Source organism: Zonotrichia leucophrys, chromosome 9 (assembly GCF_028769735.1).
Source record: "Zonotrichia leucophrys gambelii isolate GWCS_2022_RI chromosome 9, RI_Zleu_2.0, whole genome shotgun sequence".
Classification (NCBI taxonomy): Eukaryota; Metazoa; Chordata; class Aves; order Passeriformes; family Passerellidae; genus Zonotrichia; species Zonotrichia leucophrys.
The window spans coordinates 6,553,634-6,575,056 of record NC_088179.1 but is presented as its reverse complement, the minus strand read 5'-3'; the positions used below and the strand labels follow the sequence as shown (position 1 = coordinate 6,575,056).

At 45.0% G+C, this 21,423-nt stretch overlaps 2 protein-coding genes across 8 annotated transcripts in view; one reads left to right on the top strand and one right to left on the bottom strand.

Annotated features, from left to right (window-relative positions):
- Window positions 1-16,183, bottom strand: part of NEU2 (neuraminidase 2) — a 35,685-nt gene extending 19,502 nt beyond the window's left edge. For 2 of the 3 annotated variants that reach the window (XM_064721399.1, XM_064721406.1), the window contains exons 1-2: window positions 16,002-16,183; window positions 12,571-12,674 (exon numbers count right to left, since the gene is read on the bottom strand). The gene's annotated coding sequence lies outside the window, so the exon portion shown is untranslated. Of the gene's footprint in view, window positions 1-12,570; window positions 12,675-15,290; window positions 15,412-16,001 lie in introns of those variants that run through there. The other variant, XM_064721400.1, reaches the window with a different exon arrangement.
- NGEF (neuronal guanine nucleotide exchange factor) overlaps window positions 4,176-21,423 on the top strand; it is a 37,930-nt gene continuing 20,682 nt past the window's right edge. The window contains exons 1-4 of one of the 5 annotated variants that reach the window (XM_064721391.1): window positions 4,176-4,443; window positions 7,727-7,841; window positions 17,403-17,588; window positions 17,689-17,792. In XM_064721391.1, the coding sequence (XP_064577461.1) occupies window positions 4,176-4,443; window positions 7,727-7,841; window positions 17,403-17,588; window positions 17,689-17,792 (673 nt within the window). Of the gene's footprint in view, window positions 4,444-7,726; window positions 7,842-16,236; window positions 16,368-16,514; window positions 16,567-16,617; window positions 16,699-17,167; window positions 17,197-17,402; window positions 17,589-17,688; window positions 17,793-21,423 lie in introns of those variants that run through there. The other 4 variants (XM_064721395.1, XM_064721394.1, XM_064721393.1 and 1 more) reach the window with 4 other exon arrangements.

Below are 21,423 nucleotides of genomic sequence, written 5' to 3'. Positions count from 1 at the left end.
TCAGCCAATACACCTTCGCACTTTAGAGAGGAATTAGGAATTTACTGAAGGACTGGATTCACCAGAAAGGAGAGCCACCAGACTTGTCCTGCTGCACCCCTTCTATCACAGGGAAGGCTGACAACACTGAACCAAATAAGTCCCACACAAATGATTGCCTTGTGGCAGTGGAAGAGAGGGTGCAGAAAAAACCCTCCCAGAGACACAGGCTGTCAGATCAGGGCCAGCACCAGGCACACCAAAGTAGCCCATTATCCAGGACAGCAAAGTACTAGGGAGGGAAAGAATCCATGATCCAGCTGCCTGCTCTGCTGTGCTGGAGCTCTGGAAAACTGCCACTGAGAGAGGGGCCAGGGTGTGTGGAGCAGCAGGTTTGGCAGGGAAGGAGGTGGCTCTTTCCAGCAGCTCAGACACCACTTGCACCCCTCCTGTCTCAGCAACAGCTGAGGCAGGCAGGTGGCTCTCCAGGGCTGCCAGCCCCCAGCAGCTCCCTCTGCTACCAGTGCCCACCGGGGCTGCCACCAGTGACAGACCACACAGTCTGCCTCTGCCATGACTCGTTTAGCTGTGCCTGCCTGGCACATCGTGGGATGAGGGAGAGATGCTCAACTGGTGCCAGAATGTTCCTCCTGCTCCAGACTCCCACATCAAACTGTCCATATTAAACCCACTTGAAATACCTGCAGGTCTACACAGCTGCAATCTCAGCTTTCAGTCTGCAGCTCTGCTACTAAAAGCATCCTTATCTTTGATTAGCCCTAACTGGTTAACAGAAGTTACACCTAAAACACCTTTGATATATCTGATACTCTTCATATCCCTCTAAGTCCACTCTCTTTATACAGTAGTCCCACCCACAGCCAGCCCATGCCTTGAAAACACCTCCAGTCTCACCCTCCCAGAGGTAGCAGTACTCCCTGTTTCCTACACACATCCATGTGTCCAGGTCCACGCTGTTCCAGGAACCTCAGTCCCTTTTACAGCTTCTATTAGCATCTTACCCAACATCCCTGAGTTCAGCTGTTCTTGTAAAAATTCATGGCATTTGCTGGTAAATGCCAGTTTTTTACATAAGCAAGTAAAATTTATATACAGTCAAATTCCTGGAGGCTGGATTATGTGTGAGTCAAAATGCATATTTCTAGTGTTGCTGTATGTGCATCACTTTCTGGCTTCACTGTTGCCATCCTTCTCTTTTCCCTGCAGACTGCTACTTTGGTCTCCATGAGCTCCAGGGAAGTGTTTGCCTGCAAAGCACATTCAGGTGAGTGGTGACTCAAGCCATGTGATTTCAAGGTGGCATGTGATATACTTGGGAGTGGGTACTCCTGACAAAAGACCTGGCACTCATCTACCTCTGACCATCATGATGAATACCTTCTTCAAAAATTCTCTACAAACACTCAGACAGGGTAGTTAAGGTCCACACATGCTTGAGCTATTCTCTGTCACAGAATAGTTTGACTGCTACAAGAGAAAAAGTAATACTAAATTTGAATGCATCATTCAAACATATCCCTAGTTTTTTTAATACCTAAATTACTGGAAAAGTCAGGACTATTTGATTGACATATCAGTAAATGGTTTCTCAGTACTTTCTTAGAGTATCAATTTTGAAATCAGAAGTATGACTTCAGAAATGCATTCTGTTCTTGAATTCTTCATTGAAGAAAGTAAAAAACAGCATATATTGTTTATAACCACCACATTAAATGAGTGCCCCTTCTGCCTCTCCTAGAAAACATGAAAGTCTCTCTCTCATCCATTGCTATCTTCACTTCTGGTCAAGAATCTTGTTTGTTAGGGATGGTTTGATAACCTGGAAACAAGTTAATTTTTCAGGACAGGCACCTTCACTCCTCTTATGAACAAAAGGAGTATCTGGCAAAGAGAGGCACACAATTTTGCCAGGGGTACTGAACACATAGCTAAGTCTTTGGGTAACCCAGCTGAGTATCACCTGGCCATGCAGGGGGCTCCTTCTCTGCCAAGGATCTTTGTAAAAGCTCAACATTGACATCCATGCACTCTCATATTCACCAGGCAGGTGAAAGGGGAAAACAGTCTTCTCCATGCACACATGTGCATCTCTTTGCCTAATGGTCCCTTTGGACATTTAATGGTTTTGAAACTACTCCTGACTGGTGAGCAGTTCCACTGAAAACTTTATCCACTTTTTCAATAAAATTCTAGCAGCAATTTGCAAAGGATTGCAAGATTCGTCAGCCTGGCAAAGGTCATGACAGACACAGGCCCCAGTATGAGTCACATGGACAAGGGGTGGCCTCTTGAAGCACAGAGGAACTTTGATGTAGAGGAGATTGTCATAGGTTCATCTCCTTGAGTGCCAAGGCATAAAATAATCTACAGAAGAGAAATAAATAAAAATGTAACAATTGTTAGAGTTTGGGGTTAAGTAGGATTACTGCTGTAATATTAATTGTAGTCCACTTAGAAGATAGACTTCCATCACAGTTGCAAGGATCAAGTCCCTGGGGCTCTAGTCTTGGGACAAAAAAAAGGCAGAGGAGAAGCAGTAGCCTCTTCTCTCTTTTCAAACTATTTCCAACAGCAGCTGCTTTTATTCCGTTGTTCCACACACCCACAGAAAAAGAAACAGGCTTAGTGAATCTCTGTACCTCAGAGTAGTTTACAAACCAAACTTAACACCACCACTGACAAATACCTCCTTCATACACTTCCATTAACTCTGGAAACAGTCCCAGAGCAACCACCATAGTTCCAAACAGCCCAAAAGGCAGAACTGAAGTCAGGATCCAAATTTAGAGCTGCATGCTGTGGTTAGGTAATGAAAGAAGAAAGCAGACTTTCTCCTCTCTAGAGCCAAGAAGCTCATGCCCAGTGCATGATTTCAGGGAGTGACCTTCTCTTTATAAGGATAAATCATAGTGCCTTCGAAAAATATTGGAAAGCAGAGGATTCACAGATGATGGCCCAATTGTCCCTGGTGTCCCAGGGTCTGCTAGAGTGACCCCAGGGACAAGCATGAGAAATGTTTATGGAACACATGAGTTCACAGAGATTGCAGAAGATGCATAAAAAATTGAAGCACATTCTTTCTAAGCTATCTTGTGCCTTGGATATACTGTAACATAACAAACCAATGATACATGTGACTTCTTAAAACAGCATCTAACTAATCCACAGCACAGTTTTATGCCCTTCTCTCAGCTTGCTGTCAATTTTATATTCACATTTTCTATACAGCATCTCTTTCTATTACTCATGACAGCCCCATCAGTCACAAAATCATATTACATATTCAGGAAGACTTTGACAGCTGAAAGAATTCAGCAAAGGACCAGAGAATGCTTAAGTAATCTGTTCATATTTTACCCAGTCCTACAAAGGCTGAAAGATCAACTGATGTTTTGCTGTTGTGATGTGCCTCCTCAAAATTCTTGGGAGTCCAGGCATAGTCCATGTACTGACACAAAGAGCAGAGAAATTTTGCACTGAAGTCACTGTGTCAATGAGGAGGTACACTGGCACTTGAGGGGAACTTTGGGAAAGCAAATCAAACCTCTGCACTATATAATCTTGTCTCTTCTACCTTTATGCCCTACAGTTATGGATTTTTCTTCACTTACCTGCACAGCAGGCATGAGTGCTGTTGATAAGTATTAGAAGGCACCCAGCCCTGTAAAAGGCATTAATTCTTCTATTACATGGACGAGTATACAGATAATAGACAGATTTTCTGAGCTTTCTCTTCAGCTTTAACCTTCTATTCCGTAACATTTTCACCCTCATAAAAAAAGGACATGGGCACTATCTGTTATACACTCTAAATCAACCAGTAATACCAAACCAAAATACAACATTCTTCCAGTAACACCTGTCATATGTCATGGAATGACAACCATGAACATATCAAAGCAATGTCCAGGACATGAGAATAAGCCTTGTAAGGTGATGATGTCAGAATCATCTCTGATAAAAGTCCTGTATAGTCCCTGTTATCCTAATCAGATGATGGACTATGGCCTCTGAACTAACCAGAACTTTGTCCTCTCTTCTCCTGTTACGTTCTGTTTTATCTGTGTCCAGCTGTAATTCAGATAACGCTGATGGAGTTTTGGAGACTACCTGTCTTCTGCTGCTCTGCTGCTGATCCACCGTCTCAGTTGCTATAGAGACCAGCTCTGGAAGCCATGGAGGAGCATGGGAGAGAAGCCACCCACAGGCTCTCCACTGGCGGGCTCTGGCAGGGCCGTTCCCAGCACGTACTGAGGGAGTCAGGTTCGGTCTCTGAGGGTGAGGAAGAGTCAGCAGGCGCTAACCCAGTGACGCACGAGGGGGACTTGCACACACAGTACATTGCTATTCAAAGAAATTCCAGGTACTACCGATCCATGAGGCTGCCAAACAGAGGGAAAAGAAAGACTTCGAGAGAGGCAATGCACATGCAGCATGCTACAGGTGAGTACTGACCCAAACAGCTTTATGCTTCTTTTTCCAGTGAGATTAGGAACTAGAGGAGTCAATAGAACAGAAGGACAGCAAGATAGAAAGCAGCTCAGCTGTCAGCACATAACAGAACACTCCTGCCCTACAGCACAGTGGGCAGAGGAGTGCCATCCTTCTTTTTTCAGCTTGGAAATATAAAATGGTTGGATGTTTAAAGGCATTTCATGACAGAGAATCTAAACATTTGTGGGACTCTGCACCCCTCTGCTCTGTAGGAGAAAAATAACTTAGAGAAAGACATGAAGCTGTCAATGAAGCAGGGACTTTAGCATACAGAAATAAATGTTCAAAAGTACAGAAAACAGTCAGCAAAACCAGAGGAAATTGCAATGGTTCCTTCTGAGGGACAAACAAGACTTCTGTGAAAGTGCAGTTACTGCTACTTTGCACTGAAGAGAGCTGTAAGAAACACCTAGGCTCCCTTTTAACAAGGAGGTTGAAACAACAGGAGCACTATCCAGAACATAGATGCATTCAGCCATGGCTTCAGTAAAAAAGGAAAGCGTTGGCTCTCCCTGACTATGAATAGTACAGAGCATTACTGCAAGGCCAGGCTGGAACCAGGCATCTTTCAGGTGCCAGAGCTGGAACCTTGTCTGAGCAGCTCTCTGTGAAAGAAGCAAGGGAAAGATAGGAGAAATGAAGAGAGTGCCAGGAAATTAGCTACTGCAACACACTGAGAAGCACTGGAAACAGGGCTGCATGAAGGAAATTGAAGTGGTTTTAATCTAAGTCCAAAATGACAGAGACCTGGAACTGGGAACATAGAAAATGCCCTTCGCTTCCATCTCCCAGATGCTTCAAGAAACTGAATTTTAAAACTTCACAGCAAAGTTACCTTATCCTATTTTCAGGTTATAATCTAACAGAATCAATGCTCTGGACTATGAACTTTGGATAGCTGGTGATATACAATCAAGATGATACACAACTGCTTATGTTCCTCTGCTGGGCAAACCACTGGAAGCTATTGCTTTGTTATGTAGCAGTAAAGCCACCTCTTCAGCTCCTGAAAGTAGATCAAGTTCCTTAAGAAAAAAAAAGAACAGACATCCTCCACCCCCCAAATAAAAGGGGTGTGGGAAATGTCCCCAAGAAAATAGGTGTGTCCTGCCTCACCAAGGGAGCCATGCAATTTCAGTATAAAGGTCCATTCAACCCTGTGGCACAGACAGAAGGAAAATTCCCTCCTTTCTCCAAGTTTCCAAGCACACAGCAGCAAAGAGTTCCAGTTTAATATTCTGCTACTGTTGCAAGGAAGTTTGTGGATAAACTGAGTGTTTACTATGCCAGAGCTGAGCTGCTCTCCACCCTGTGGGTGCAGACAGGACCAGAGCAGAGCCACCCTCTCGCCACCTCCCAGGGCAGAGCTAGCACAGCACAGACCAGCCCTCTCTCCCGTTCCTGGGTGTCACAGTGTCCCCACAGCTGTCGAGGAGGTGCTCACCCCTGTGATCTGCAGCTGGCAGTGCAGCAGCACCAGCACTGAAGGACTCACCTTCTTCCCAGATCTGCAGCATCATGGCATCAGGACATTGGCAGAGGAGGACATCCCTTGTGTCTTGGTCTGTGTCGTTGAGGAAGGACAAGCTAAGAGAAGGGCTTCTCTTAGCAGCTCATTAGAGCATCCACAATGCTGACCTGTGCTTCTCTGCCACTCCCCTCCCTGTATTACCATTACTGAAACAGGACTGGTTCCAAACAGGGCTTTTCCTTCCATACCTGCAATTGTTCAGCAAGCACACTGGGGAATCTCTTCTCCAGTCTGTACAGCAACACCTGGGCTAGGAGCAATAGTTCTTTCTCTGAGGCAACTGTAGCAAGTCCTCCTAAGAGCTACAGCCTTTAAATTCAGCTGGGATTGTGTGAGCAGCATTTCTGCTCTCTCCCTTTACTTCCTTGAATCCATTCCTTCTCCTGAAACTGGACAGTGGGTGCTTCTAAACCAGCCCCATTTGAACTTCTGACAGCATTTGCTGACATGCATGGAAGCAAGGGATGGGTGAGCTATTTTATATTGCCTTCCAATCCATTTGAACAGCAGCTATCCAAGAATGTGACTCAAGCTCAAATGTTAACCTGTTCTCATTTTGCTTAGGGAACAACTGGAGGGGAGGGGAGGGGAAGGCAAGAAGACTGGAAGAGACAGAAAAGACAGAGTAGGATACAAAATGAGAAAAATAAAGACTCAAGAAATGAGATCACCGAAAAACCATTTAAAATTATCTAAATCCAACTCAGGGAAGGCTTCCATATAGGCACACTTTGCACCAGTCCAGCTTTGGCTTATAGCCTAGGAGCAGTAAAACATAATAGATGCTTTTCTTTAACTGGAAAAAGAATTGTTGGGTTGTTTTGGTTTTTTTAAGCAATCTTTGACAGAAGGGTAAAGTGTTTAAACTATTCCAAGTGAATAACGCAAACTACTATTTCATAAGGCCTTGGCTCTATTTTAGGAAGTCTTCAAACTCTGGATGCCATCCCTTCCCTCTGAAAATTTATTTAAAAGGTGCATCAGAGCCCTGCTTCAGTCAGAGCACTGACCTGACTGTCCTGTCACCAGTGTGAAAGATAAACAGATTTATGACTTAGACCAAAATATTTCTAATAAAAAGCAGCAAGGCCATTTATCAACAAGCCTCAAACAATGGGAGATTTCATTTGAAAAGTGAGATGCATCCTCTCTTGCCAACTATTGCAGTAGTAAGCCTTGGACTTAATGCAACTTTGACTCCCTGTGAAAGGATCAGTGGTTCATCTGAGGGAAATTGGAGACATAATTAAAAGTAAAGCTCCTCTCTCGCCAAATCTAACCTTGATTTATGTAGCAAACTGAACATCTTCAGAATGAAAATGCAGTAAAGCAGAGCACTAATGAAGCCTTGATTTGGCAAACCCAATATTGGCATGCACAGGCACACACAGCTGAACATTTTCTGCCGAAATAACTGCACTGAAAATCACTCATGTTGGGACCCAGCCTGCAGTGTGAGAGTGCTTCTCCCATACATAAGAACTGGTACCCTAAATCCAACTTCACCTTTTCTCAGCTGCATTTGCATTTTACAAGCAGATGACACTCTGATCTTGTTTGAAAATCAAAGATAAAATGTAACCACCTTTGTGTCTTGTGGTTTTCCTGTTGCCTTTGGTGTCAGCAAACCACTACATACAGTAAAGGTAAATTAGGAAAATTACTGTTTTAACACCCTCTTGGCTTTCTCTTATATCACAGGTTCACTCAAAAACTATGAGCCCATCAAAGAGCCTCTGAATGTTTTACCACATAAGGGATCACCATCTCCAGCAAACTCTGATCCAACAACGTTCGATGAATTATTGATCCAAAGGTAAGGAGATTCCCATGCAGGGTATTCCCCATGCCTTCCCTGAAAACTCCTCAGTGGTGTCAGAGTGAGAATGCTTCTTTTGGGAAGGACAGCTGGACTAAGCTGTAGTTCTGATCCATGCCTTCTCACCTTGACTTGTGGTGCTGCTTTCAGTCTTAATGACTTCTACAGCAGAGTATTAGCATGGTGGTAAAAGGGTCTTATCAATGTGGGTTTGGGGAAGACAGTGAAAGAAAGAGGGGGAACAAAAGACAGTGGGAAAATGGAAAAAAGGGGAATGTGATGCAGGATCACCCAGAAGTGTTAGCAAACTGGGCAGACTGCCTTAAGCAGTTTCTTGAGAATAAGGAGAGCCTGTGAGCATTCCGTTATGGAACACCCCAGCATCAGGGTAATCCCTTTCTCGGCCTTCATAGAGAGCTTTTCTGAAGCCTGTTACACAATCCTGCATGGAAAACAGGATTTTATAGCTGAAGAAGTAGCTACAAAATTTTTTTTTCTAAAATATCCAGACTTTTTGTTTGCTTTTTACATTAAAGAACTGATAAGCAACAGAGGCTTTCAATGAGGTAGTCCTTTTTGGCTTAAATCCCTCAACAACAAAGGTCCAGCAGAAGACCCTGGTCCCATAACTCAGAGATTTACATAGATCCCATAAATCTGCCCTCAATCCTGCTCTCTTGCCACTGTAGCTAGGCAGAGAAAGGAGCAGCTACCTATCCCTACATTTTCAAATATAACTGAGGTTTTCTCCCAAACTCATTCTCCAGCTACTCACCTCCTGTGTGCACAACTGTGAGATAGCCCCTCCTTCTATTGTAGAACAAGCTGGAAGCAGTAAGCACTTGTCCTCCAAGGGTGCATGCATCCTGCTGCACTGTCTGGTCCTAATTACTGAGACCAGCTGTGTTGGGGTAGTACCGAGTGCTTTCCCAGGCACCTTTCCCTGTGGAGAGGACTCCAACACAACCATTTTAGCCAAATGTCAAGTTGGATTTAAATAAATTAATTGCCTTGGCTAAAATTGATTGCCCCTTGGCCATAAACTGAGCATATGAAATGAGACAGCCACAGTCTGCTGCAATGTCAAACCTATCTGTCATCCTTTCCTTGGAGCATAATCATCACTGCCAGTCTGACATCCTGACACTGGCACTTAGGCAGCTCTGAAATGTGCAATTTCTGATTCTCCCTGGAGCTGGAAACAATGAGCCTGTGCTAGGAGTTAGTTGTATCAAAGATGCTGCTGTGCACAGAACCTGTCAGGTCAGTACAGGTTCTAAGTCATGTACCTGCTATAAGCAGGCAGTCCTGCTGAATGGCATCTCTTGAAATTGAGCACAGAGATTTAGCAGAGAATGAGACCCAAGTTCCAGCTCAAATTCAACCCATGTCCTCCTTCCTTCTCCAAAAGATCAGATGTAACTTTTAGGAGAAGCACTAGAAATCTGCAATGGGAAAGCATGCAAGAGCTAAAAAAAATGGCATTATTTGTAGTAATCAATAGTATCTCACTTCTATTTGGAAAAAATGGCATTGTGCAGATAATACATTTAAAATATTATTGCTAGTCTTGATAAATACATTTAATTTCTCCCCAAAAGAATAAATCTGGTGCCTGCCAGCTGACCATTCTTCTGAAAGCAGAAGCTAGCAGAAGAGACAGTACAGGCACCTCTGACCAGGCCTGGGAAGATCCATGACATTCTCAGGATTGGATCACCACAGTCCTGAGGGCAAGTGGGCCCACAGTGCTGCATCTCTTCACATTCACAAGCATGCTACAGCAGCCATATAAATTCTAGGGCTGGGCAGTCACAATCCCTTCTCCTTGCATGAAGATAATCAGCAGGTCTGACACAAATGGATTCTTCACAGGCAAGGATGTCATTTCACATATAGCCATGCCACATAACTCAGGGTAGGAAGTAAACACAGCTGGGGAACATAGTGAAGAGCTCAGGAAAAGGAATTGTCATCTGCATTATACTCAGATGGGATTTTGATTTGAATCTACATGTCTTTCAAAGCCCTGAAATAGCAGAGTAATTCACTGATCTCACAACATTGATGTCTGAACACAAGATGTCCTCAAACATTATTGCTGGTGCTCCAAACTCTGGATGGCCACGGGCCATCCATAAGATACTTCCTAAGAGAGTTTTTATGCCTAACTATGCTCAAATGATCTTTTTTCCCCATGACCTTTCTCTTAGATGATTTCCAGCTCCCCCTAAGCACTGTAGAGCTCTCCACAACATTCCATGGCTTCCTCTCAGTCTTGCCCATTGTACAAAGGTTCAAACCCCTACAATGACAAGCCACTTCCCAACAACTCGGCTGACTTGTCCTGACCATATCAGTGCTGAGCTTCTAGAACAAATTCTGCTTCCCAGACTAACCAGAGCCAAAGCCCTGGGAGGAGCTGCACTCATAAAAAGCTGTTCTTTCACTGGGATCAGTCCTTCCAGCTCCAGTGTGGCAGCAGCTGTGCAGACATCATAGAAAGCTGCCACAGAAGATACATTGGAAGAGAAAGGCAGTGTGAAATTTCACCTTGCAAAGCTCATGGAGGCCATTGGTCTACCAGTGCAGAGCAAACTATTTCTTTACACTGCTTATGAAACCTCCAATTCAAGTAAACAAGGGCCATCTAAAAACCCTTTGGTCACATTTGATCTGAGCTCAAAGAATGGAAGTACTACAACAATGAATACAAATAGTCACCTCCAGCAGCAAGAGGGAATCTAGCTTGTTTGAATTCCTGCAAACACGTGTATTAGAGAGAAGCAGTGAAATAGCACAGCACTCTGTGAATAGCACAGCGCTCTGAAGGGTGCTCATGTGAGTGTGGGTCAGCATCCCTCAGCCCAGCACTCTCCGTCCTGGGCAGCAGAGGGCACTGCTCTTATAGCCTGATTTAACCAGAAGAGCAGGAAAAGCCTCTGGAGAGTCCAGGACCTGGATTGCAAAAGGACTTATACCATATTTGAGCAAGTTTTCTTCTACTTATGAAATACATTTCTTAAAGTTACCTCCTCTTTCTGCTGCCAATGGTGGTTCAATTTGCAAATGGTGAAGTCATGAATAGCTGGTGCAAACACCTGTTGACCAAATCTTTAAATTTTGTTGCTCTACAACAAATTTTTGTTCTTTCAGAGATAAAGAAATAGATTTTTTTCCTATCCCTCTTTTTGTGCAATCTGCATCCTGAAAAGTCTAAGTCTATTTGCAGGGAGAAGTATTTTAAAAACCAATACATTTTCAGTAAAAATAGCCACTGTAGGTATTAAAATGTCATTACTGTGAAAATGTCATATTTCACAGGATCACACAAAATAGCAAGCAATAACATACACAATTCTAATAAAGCATCCTTCCAGCATACAGCCAATGCAGATCCCAGTCCCAGCCTGCCCACCTATTCCACCCATTCTCTGCTTGCCAGGTTTTCCTGCCCACTCATATTTTCATTACTGTGCAAGGTCTAGGCTTTGTTCTCCAGGTCTCCCAATCTGATCTGCTTCATCTGGACATGCCCTGACCCCCAAGTTCTCCATCAATCTCTTTGTTTCACCCCTTTTCTATCAGCTTCAACTTGTAATTCCCCAGACAATTTCCTCAGCCTACTACTGGCCAGACACATTCTTCTCACTTTCCCACCTGTGGCTCATATCTCAGTGTCCTTTTGGTCCACAGGCTCTTCACCATTTGGCTCCTTATACAATCTTAGTAATCTGTCCCTCCTCCTAGCTCCAGTGCCAAATTTTACAGTCTCTTCCTATTCACCTCTTCCTGAAGCATCCAGCTGTGGGTGAGTTCCTTTCTTCACAGCAATCCCCTGGTCCAGAAGCAGACCTCTTCCTCACCATGCTTGAGTCTTGCTCCTTCTGTTTTTCAGTCAAGTGGATTTCTCATCATGCTGATCACAGACATGGCCTTTATTCACAGTGCCTAGATCTGGACCAGGCAGCTTTTACAGCTACAATATTGGGAATTCTCTCAGCCCTCAGCACAACACACATTCTCTCCATGGGCAGGAGCTCAGGAATTTTAGGTGCTAAAATCTAAGTCTAAAATTTGTGTGCATTGTGGTAGTGGAAAAGAGCCTATAATTCTATGGATTTTCATGAGTGTGGAGAAGATAAAATCCTTGCAACCCCAAAATGTCAATTTTGCATATCAACAGAAAGCAAAGTTTCTTGAAGGAGAGAACAACAGGGATCCAATATTATTTTCCTAAGTCTAATAAATAGGTAATTTTTTTAATATATTAAAAAACCCGTTGTCTCTGGCAGATGGTCAGTAAGTAAAAAGATAACCCTGATGATTATGAACATCTAAATGTTAGAAGCACATAAAAATCTCATGAACGGAATTTCTGAACATTTTTAGTTATTGGTAAGGCTGCCAGCAGATATAACTAAGGTGTTTTGATGAAAGATTAAGGAGCCTCAGAAGAGCAGATATGTTCCTAGGCTTTAGGATCTAAAAATACTAGGGATGAGAATTTCTGCCTGTCTACCATTAAAAAGTCAAAAATCAGGAACAGATAGTGCCAAGACATACTGATTACCAAAATCACTGTTAAAATATACACATGAACAGAGGGAAGCTGAATGAAACTGAGGTATGAAAAAGTCCTTGACTAGGTATAACATTCAAATCTATTAGTAACTTCACACTTCTCAATAATTTGGTTAGCTCAGATTTTAAAAGTGCTTCTTACCTCATCTTGTGGCCTTTCGTGGTGTGAAACTCCCACTGACTAGAAGAGTTTGGGGAATTTTTCATGAATAAGATCTGCTGGGCTGCGTCTTCTCTTTTTAGTTTCTAGAAGAGGAGATATAATTTCTAAAAATTGCTATAAGACAACATTTAGAAAATGCATTTAAATTTCATTCGAAAACAAGCTCTTTGCACAGCTTTATTCTGAGGATTGCTTTTGATTTGAAATACACATAATAAATCTTAATTCAAATGATTACTCATTTTTCAAAATTACTAGTGCCTGAAAATACAAACCAAGATTGGGAATTCATCCCTCAAGCGTAACTTAAATGAGATAATTGCAATAAACTAATTATAAACTCTCATCAATCATCACATTTTTAACACAACGTGGACCAGGTCAGCCAGTATTTCAAATCTTTTCTAGCAGCAGTACAGCAAAGCTGGAGACAGTCTGCAACAACAGAAACCCTTCCTTGCAGAATACATGCAAGCTCAAACCCCTTCCCTTTGTCCACAGGGAGCTGAACCATGGTCATGCCCCATGTCAATAGAGCATGGCCACCAAGGATCATCTCCAGTGCCTTTATGCTTGCAGACCCTAAGAGTTCCAGAGAAAAAACTGGGATTGGGTCTGTTGGGGCATTGCATGACTTCTGTCACCAACAGTGCACCACACAGTGCTGCAGGAGAATTATTACGGGGCTTTAAGGTATATTGTTCTAGTGGTCAGATTCTTTCTTTCCTCCTACAACTAGACCAGGAATTCTAGGAGTAATTAAAGGGATTGTAGTGAGAAAACTGGTTTGTCATCATGAGTTCGTGCTGATTTTGGCAACTGGGGAAAAACTCTTTAGGCTCTGGATCAAATTGCTTTTTGTTACAGAGAGAGAAAAAAGTACACCTCCTCTAAACTCCTACCTCATGTTTAAGATCAGGTGGAGTAGAAACCTCTCCAGACCTGAGGCTGCCATTTCACAGCAGTGAAAAATTATCCAAGGTGGCACTGCCACGGTCGTGGCATCTATCTGCACGTCTGCCACTTCTGCTCTGTTGGCACTCACTTAGAGCTCACTCTGCAGTGAGACAATGCACACATAGATCTAGTTCCACCAAAAAAAAGAATCATTTTCCAAGAGTTCAGCTGCCCAGACTTGCTTACTGTGAATGGGATAAGCTTGAGTGAGTGCAGGCATAAAAGCAGAGGTAGATATTTGCCTCAGGGAGTTGAGTGGAAAAAAAAAAAAAAAACAACAAGTAGAATTGAGCAGCTATATCAGCTTAAATTACATGCAAAATCCTAACAATTGTGGAAATAGGGAAGCATCTTATAGCTATTCTTCTTCACAGAAATAGTTCAGTATTAACTGACTCAAAGTAGTATCTGGTGAATAGGGCATTTAGCACGTTCAAGAACCTTTCTGAGTGACCAGAGAAAGCAGAGCAGCTGCAGAAGACACTGACCTGCCCTGGAACAGGCAGTAACATGTGGGATGCAAGGGAATAATACATCTCTGACTCTGACCTGGATCCTCCACTCCCAGAGTGAAAATGCCAGTCACCAGACCACTCTGACTTGTTTGCCTGCCTTTAGTTTTTGTGTCAAACTTTAAAAGCTTTCTGCTTTGTCCCCAAACAGAAAAGCAAGACTTAGAAAATCCCAGCAAATTTTGTAGGACAGAAATATCTCCTTCTTGCTAAATATAATTTTTTTGTTCCAGTCCCATGAGTACTGGGAACACTCTGTCACCTCAGTTGGGAGAAAAAGTATTTCTCAGTATTTCTTGTTTTGTTTATGGATATTCTCTGTTACAAGAATAAAACTGGGAGGGAAGGAAGAACAGCATATTTGAAAGATCAAACAACAATTAGAAAAGAAACAGTCCTAAAGGAAGGAAAAGTAGAGTTCACTGGTCATTGCAATGCAGTGTAACAGCTCTCTGAGACACAGAAACACAAGCTGGGCCTGCCATGGCTACAGGAGATATTTCACTTCTAGCTGGTGTTTCACCTCTTCAGAGCTTCCACTGGGTTTATTATCATTATTGCTTTCCGTGATATTTTCAAGTTTTCATCTCAGACCAAAAGTAAAATTATGCTGGAAAAAGTGAAAGAAAAGGGAAGACAGGCAGGATCAAATTACCAGTTACGGGATCAAAAGAAGATGCTTTCTATTTCTGAATATTTTTCATAGCATGACCCAGACATTTTTCTAAGAAATTTTAATTTCAAACAGATTTAACCCTTGACAGTGAAGCAATGTGAGGGGTTAGGAATCTGTTAAACTCTTAAATCATACTTCTGAAAGATTTGTTTTGGTTTTTTTTTAGTTAATACATCCAAAAGTTATATTTAGATATATGTTCATTCTAGTAGTGTCAGTTAAGAGCTTATACACTGATTTCACTTTGCATACTAAAGAGAACTCCTCACTGCTCTTGTCCTTCCCTTGAGAAAACAGTAAACAGCATATCTGATTTTCCAGATTTCAGGGTAATGAAGAGGCTCCCTTTTTCTAAGAAATAAGTTTTTTAAAAGCCTACCCACTCTCTAAAACCCTTGACAATATTCTTGCCCTGGCAGCAAGACACCAAAAAATGAGCTTCAGATAGTTGCTGCTGCTTTATCCCTTCCACAAGGTTTTGGCCACCCCCACACTCACCTGGCTGCCCCAACCCTGTAATGTCCAGTGTTTAATGGCTGATAATGCATACTGACCATCTATCCAGTGACAATGTCAGCCACAGCTCTCAGGCTCTCATCCTCCTCTGTAAGTACAGCACAGGCTCCAGCTCTCACCCTCACCCTGGTATTTCCTTTCAGTTCCTTTCCTTCTGACCTCCTGGTCAGGGACTGCACAAAGACCACACTTGCAGCCCTCTCTGAGCCCTCAATGACATTTCCAGCTGTTTTCCTTTCCCATTCTGCTTCTTAATGACTTAACAACTGAGCTCTCCTGTGTGCCAGATCTAGATCTAGTTCACATAAGCTGAAGGAGTTTCTCTGGACGTATTGTCACGTGCTGATTAAAAGCTATACTGACATATCATTTAGCAAAACCAATATAAAAATGATAAAAAGGAAGCCATTTTACACATACAGACTAACACAAGGACTCTATGTTGTTGCATAAATTACTTTATCACATACAGAAAAAAATCATGGTAATTTACGCAACAGGGAGAGAGCAAGCACAAGGAATAGCAGAGCATTTTTCCTCTGTTAACTCCTCAGTTGCAACGTGGTGCAGATGACTTTTTTTTTTTGCTGAGGGTTACTAACATGTGGTGAAGAGCTGCACCCAGCCTGTCCACAACCACTTGGACTGATGTAACCGTACTCTGGAGCTCAAGAGAGTTTATCCCTGAGGCAGAAAAACAATTACCTGAACGAAGACAGATATAGATTACTGAGTACTGAGATACTTACTTCCTAAACGAGGAAATATATCCTTATGGAAGTAGCGACGCTAAGGAATGGGAGATGAGGGAAATGACCGTGCGGGTGCGAAGCCCTGCCGGAGAAGGAGAGGCGAATAGCAGCCAATCCTGTGGGGTAATCAAGAGTGCGCTTCCCGGCAGGAGGGATTAGGCTGAGTTTCCCAGTTACATTCCTCCATCTCAGGGTTTCACTCCTGGAGAAGAAATGCACCATATGCACCAGATCTGGAAGCAGTTCAGGAGAACCCCCCTCTGCCACCCCCTTTCCTCCCTCAAAGCCGGCGCCATCCACACATAAGCAGAGAGGTGCAGGGGATGGGGGGCAGCGCTGCGCCCCGGGGCTGAGGGACGGGAGGTCAGTGCCGGGGCAGGACCCCCTCCCGGTGTGGGGTGGCCGTGCATGGAGGAGAGGGGCTGTGGCATGAAGTGGGACGGGGTGTGTGGGTGCTCGCTGGGGGAGGGTGCCTTGCTGGGGAGGGAGGGAGCGAACGGAGGAAAGGGCTTCCCTACATCGAGGGAAGAATCCCCTCTGCAGGAGCTGAGGGGGGATGGAGGTAGGGGAGCCTGTGAAGGTGGGGGCCCTCTGGGGCAGGGATTGCTGCCTTTTGGCGGGGCCCTCGGGGAGGAGGGAGCCAGCCTCCCGGCGGAGGAGGGACCTGCGCTGGAGGGGAACCCGGGCTCTGGAGGTCTCTGCGGGCAGGAGTACCGGGACCGGGGTGGGGGGCTCTGAGAAGGCAGCTTGGGGAGGAGGGGAACGACGCGACACCTGAGGGGTCTGCGGGGGCTCAGAAAATATTTTGGTGGCGTTGAAAGGGTCTGCAGGGGGGGGCTCTGAGAAGCTCTGGGGGAACTCAGGGGTCAGGCGGGAGCTCTGAGATCTCCGAGGAACAGGGGCTGAGAACTGCCGGGCTTTGAGGGGTTTCGAGAGGGATTTGGGGAAGGCTGAGGGAGATCCGCCGGCATTTGGCAGAACTCCGTGGAGCCTCGGAGGAAATCTGGGAACGAGGAGAGAGGCTGCAAGGAGCTAGGGGAGCTCTGAGGGGCTGGTGGAAGATCGCGGGAAGATCTGAGGGGATCTTGAGGGGGTCTCTGTGGGGAAAATCTGTGGAGAGGCTTTGAGGAGAATCTGAGGGGAGGCTCTGAGAGGATTTTGATGGAGAGCCCCTGGGGATGCCTGACAGAAGGTCTGAGGGGAGGCTCTGAGGGGATTTGAGGAGGCTGTCTAGAGATTTTAGGGGAGAGCCATGGGGACGCTTTGGGAGAAGTGGGTGTCTGAGGAGAGACTCTGAGGAGACCAGAGAGGCTCTGAGGAGGCTTGGGGGCTCACAGGGGGGCCGGGCTGCGGGGGCGCCCCGGGGGCGGCTGCAAGTCCCCTCTCCCTCCCGTGCAGGCTGCTGCCTTCCTACCCCCGTTACCGTGGCAACCGCCCGGGCTCCCCCAGCCCCGCACCGCCGCCGCCGCTGCCGCCGGAGCTGCTGGGCAGCCGCCTGCCGCCACCGGCCATGGAGCTACTGGCCGCGGCCCTCAGCGCCGCCTGCGCCTTCGACCAGGACGGCTCGCCGGGACAGCTCACCAGGTGAGGGGGGTGCTGAGGGCGGGGGACGCGGGCGCGCGTACGGGCCGCTGTCCCGCCGCTGTCCCGCCGCTGTTCTGAGGGCGCCTCTGCCTCTCCGCAGGCCGCCCCCCGCCGCTGAGGAGACCCCTGCCGCCGGCACGGGTGCGGCACCGCCCGCACACCCCATGACAGCCGACTCCTGGAGGAACCTCATCGAGCACATCGGTAAGGAGCCGAGCCCACCGCGGGATGTCCGGCCGCCGCTGCGGCCTCACACAACTTCGCCGCTTCTCCCGCTCCCCGCACCGACGGCTGCACAGCAGCCCCTAGAGGTGCCCTCAGCCCAGCCGGGCTGCACCTGCCGGCCCCCTGAACCCCCAAACCCAGAGCTAAAGACAAGCCGTGCACAGATGGGGGGAGTTAAGGGCGGGGTAAGGGCTTGTGCTGCAGGTCCCCAACTCCCTGTCCTTGCTGGGAACCCTCTCACCGTCCTTACCGTGGCTTTTTGAGGTCTTTGGGGGCATCGGGTTTGCACATTGCCCGGCAGTGGATTAATGCTATCGCAGAACAGCCTAACCTTGTTCATAAATAATGATTATTCTTGTCGTTACGAAACAATTAATCATTAAGGCTACCCCAAGCTTTCTACTAAAATATGATTTTGCACTCCAGAAGGCATAAGACTAAAGTATTTTTTTCACCCATCCCGTTGGACATTAGTTGCATGCACCAGGTTCTGCATCTATTCAGTGTAACAGCCACTGGCATAGCACTTTGGACACAAGAATAAGTTATTTTGTCCTTTGTGGTCTCTAAAAAGGCAAAGTTGAGGTTATCTGGGTGACTATGGAGAAGAGGACTGTTAAGCATTAGCTCTTATGGTATTTTCTTTTCTTTTTTATCTTTATCTTTTGTGGGATGGGGAGAGAACCTCCACAGCTTGTTTCTTGCTTTCCCACATCAGAATTGTTCCTCAGAGGAATTTCATCAACAGCAAAGCTAAATCCCATCCTGAGTTAGGTTTTATGGTGGGAATATAGAAGCTTTGTTTTTAAACACTCCTGCTCAGTTTCAGGAAATAGAATCAACATACTTGAATCTAGAGGGCAGGAATGCAGCACTTAGCATGGGAAAATGGAACATATAACTCACAAGCAGCATGGCAAGCCTCCCTGGCAGAAATGAGAAGGCTTCTTAGGCTGTCTCTGCTGTTTGGTGTCAGGCTGTGGCATGCAAGGCTGATTCTTGGTACACCTGATGCCTCTGGCACAATGCTGGAGAAGGAGGCTGGTGTGAAACCAGCAGCCTGCCAGCATCTGTCAGACAAACCAGCTGAGTTTGGGGCCTCCTGGAGGAAAGTGGTGAACAATTTGTGTGAGTGTTGCCAGATCTGTTACCTGGTTTTGGCTGTGTAGATACTAACCTACCAAGGGAGCTGTGTCAAAACACTGTCAGTTTACTGGGACTGTGCACCTCAGAGGTGAGATAAAAATACTAAAACCAGCAGGAGTTCAGAGCAACCCAGTTGCTATTTTCATATATATTTTTATGTGCTGTGTATCAGAGGGAAGCTGTGCAAAACTCTGCACACATCAGTGTAACTGCAAGTCTGTTGCACCTTTATGGAGGAGACTGGGTTTTGACAATCTGAGGTGTTATCTTTACCCCACCAGAGATGTAACATCAAATCGCTGGAGCTCACTCATTCCTCCCCTCCCTCCTGAGACATTAGTGGACTCTTTGCCTGAAACTGGAGCAGAGAATTTCAGAGAAAACCTCTCTGTGCATCCTGGGATTTTACATAGCTTTCAATGCAATAACGTTTACTTTAAGAGCGCTGCTAACTCTCTAAGGCAAGGATTTCCACAATTAGTAACTAGTTTTTCAATTCCCTTCCCAGCTTTTAAGAGAGCTGGGAAGGGAGACTGTGACAGCAAAATTAAATGGAATAAACAAAAAAGGAAATGTCTGTTACGTACTATAAAAATTATGTAAACATGCCTTATGAAGATCAGTCTTAAACACTTAAGCCAACAGATAACACCAAACTCATGCTCTGACCACAGGGTTAACCGTTAGCCAGGTCACAGTAGGGACAGCTGGGACATTAAGTAATGGAGGGAGCATATGCAGGTCTCTGACATTTTGTGCTTGCTCCCTTACTAAATGTAAACATTTACTAAATAATTATATCATGAGTCACATTCAGCTATTGATCTCGCTTTTTTTATACACATTCTGTAAGTTCCTACATGTATTGTCTCCTTTCAACATGTCAAAACCTTGTACCTTGACCTTGCATCTGTTACCCCTCCTGTTCTGTGATCATCTCTTGTTCCATCTGGACAAGGCCTTGGCATAGATTCTCTCCCTCTTATCTACATAGTTTTTCTACCCATTGTAACCTCTTTGCAACATATGAGTAGACCCTTAGGACCAAGACAGCAGGGATATCTTTTATCCTTGCTAGCACAACGTCCTTATTTCTTCCTGTCCTTCTGCCTACACATCTACCAGTCTTTTATCTTTCTTCTGTACCACCTTTCTGCTTTCTCCCCATATTGCTCTCTTAGAGTTGGTAGAGCTTCAACCAGTCTCTCTTGCTGTCATTTCCAATTGAATTCTGATGGTGGATGCTTTCCATCAGTCAGATCTTTCCATGCCTGTATTTGCTTTGCCTGCCACTGACAGCTCCATAGCTCTTACCTGGTCAGTCAGAGAACCTGGAAACAAAACCAGCTTTCATTATCTGGGGCTTATTTCCTTAAAGGCAAGAGACAAATAGTCTTGAGGATCTTTTAAAAAGGGCTGCTCTTCAGATTTGCATGAGGGACCCTAAATCCCCCTTACACAAAGCATCCTCTGACTTGCAAGGCAGAGCCAGCAGCACAACATGGCTGTAAACCTGCAGTCAAACACTGCAAGTATAATTATCTCCAATTTGAGTAAAATAGATTATGCTTCAGTTTCCCAGCGTGTTTTCCCTTGAGTCAAGCACTGCCCACGCTGCTGCAGGATGTTGCTTCCCAGCTTGTCCTGCTCTCTATGGGGCAAAAAGAACCCAGAGCCCTCGAGCACAGGCTGGCCATACGGATCAGTGCCACCAAAAGCAGCTCCAATTTAGCAGTCTCTCTGCTACGTACTGAAGGAGCACTTCCACCCTGCTACAGCCTCAGCACCCTCCCTGATGGTGAAAAACAGCCTGAAATGCTTAGGAAAGCCAGATAAACCTAGTTGACGCAGAGAGAAATTACATAAGTGGCAGCAGCATGCAAAACTTCAGGGGAAGTCTCCTCTGCTCAGCACTGTGTAGGAAGCTAACAGAAGACTCTGTGGTTTCCTAGGCACAGCTACCCTTACTGCTATTTTAATCTGGTGTTGAACATCTTTCCAGGAAGAACAGATAACAGGACACACTCGCAGACTGCAGTAATCCTGTGCTTATTCCTGGACCTTTCCCCAGCATATTTCCTGTATAGTTTTAGCACTGACTGGTACAGAACCTCATTGAAACTGGTCCAGAGATTATACAGGTGGCAACATCTACATTTCTGCCTACTTAAGACAAACTTTCAATCTCATTGTCTCTCACCTTATTGCACACAGAATGTCAGATCAAATATCATGAATACATGTGACCAGATAAATTTTAACCCCTAATGATTCAGACAAAATTAATTATTTAGCGTGGTTTTTTTAACATCAAAGGATTTTCTCTTTATTCATTCATGTTACACTGCTATTCAAGTATAAACCAAGGGAGATAATATAAATTGTGCTTCTTCAATTTCATTAAGGGAGGAAAGTGACTCAGTGTGCTCATGCTCTCCTGCCTTTACATGTCTTCTAAATTACA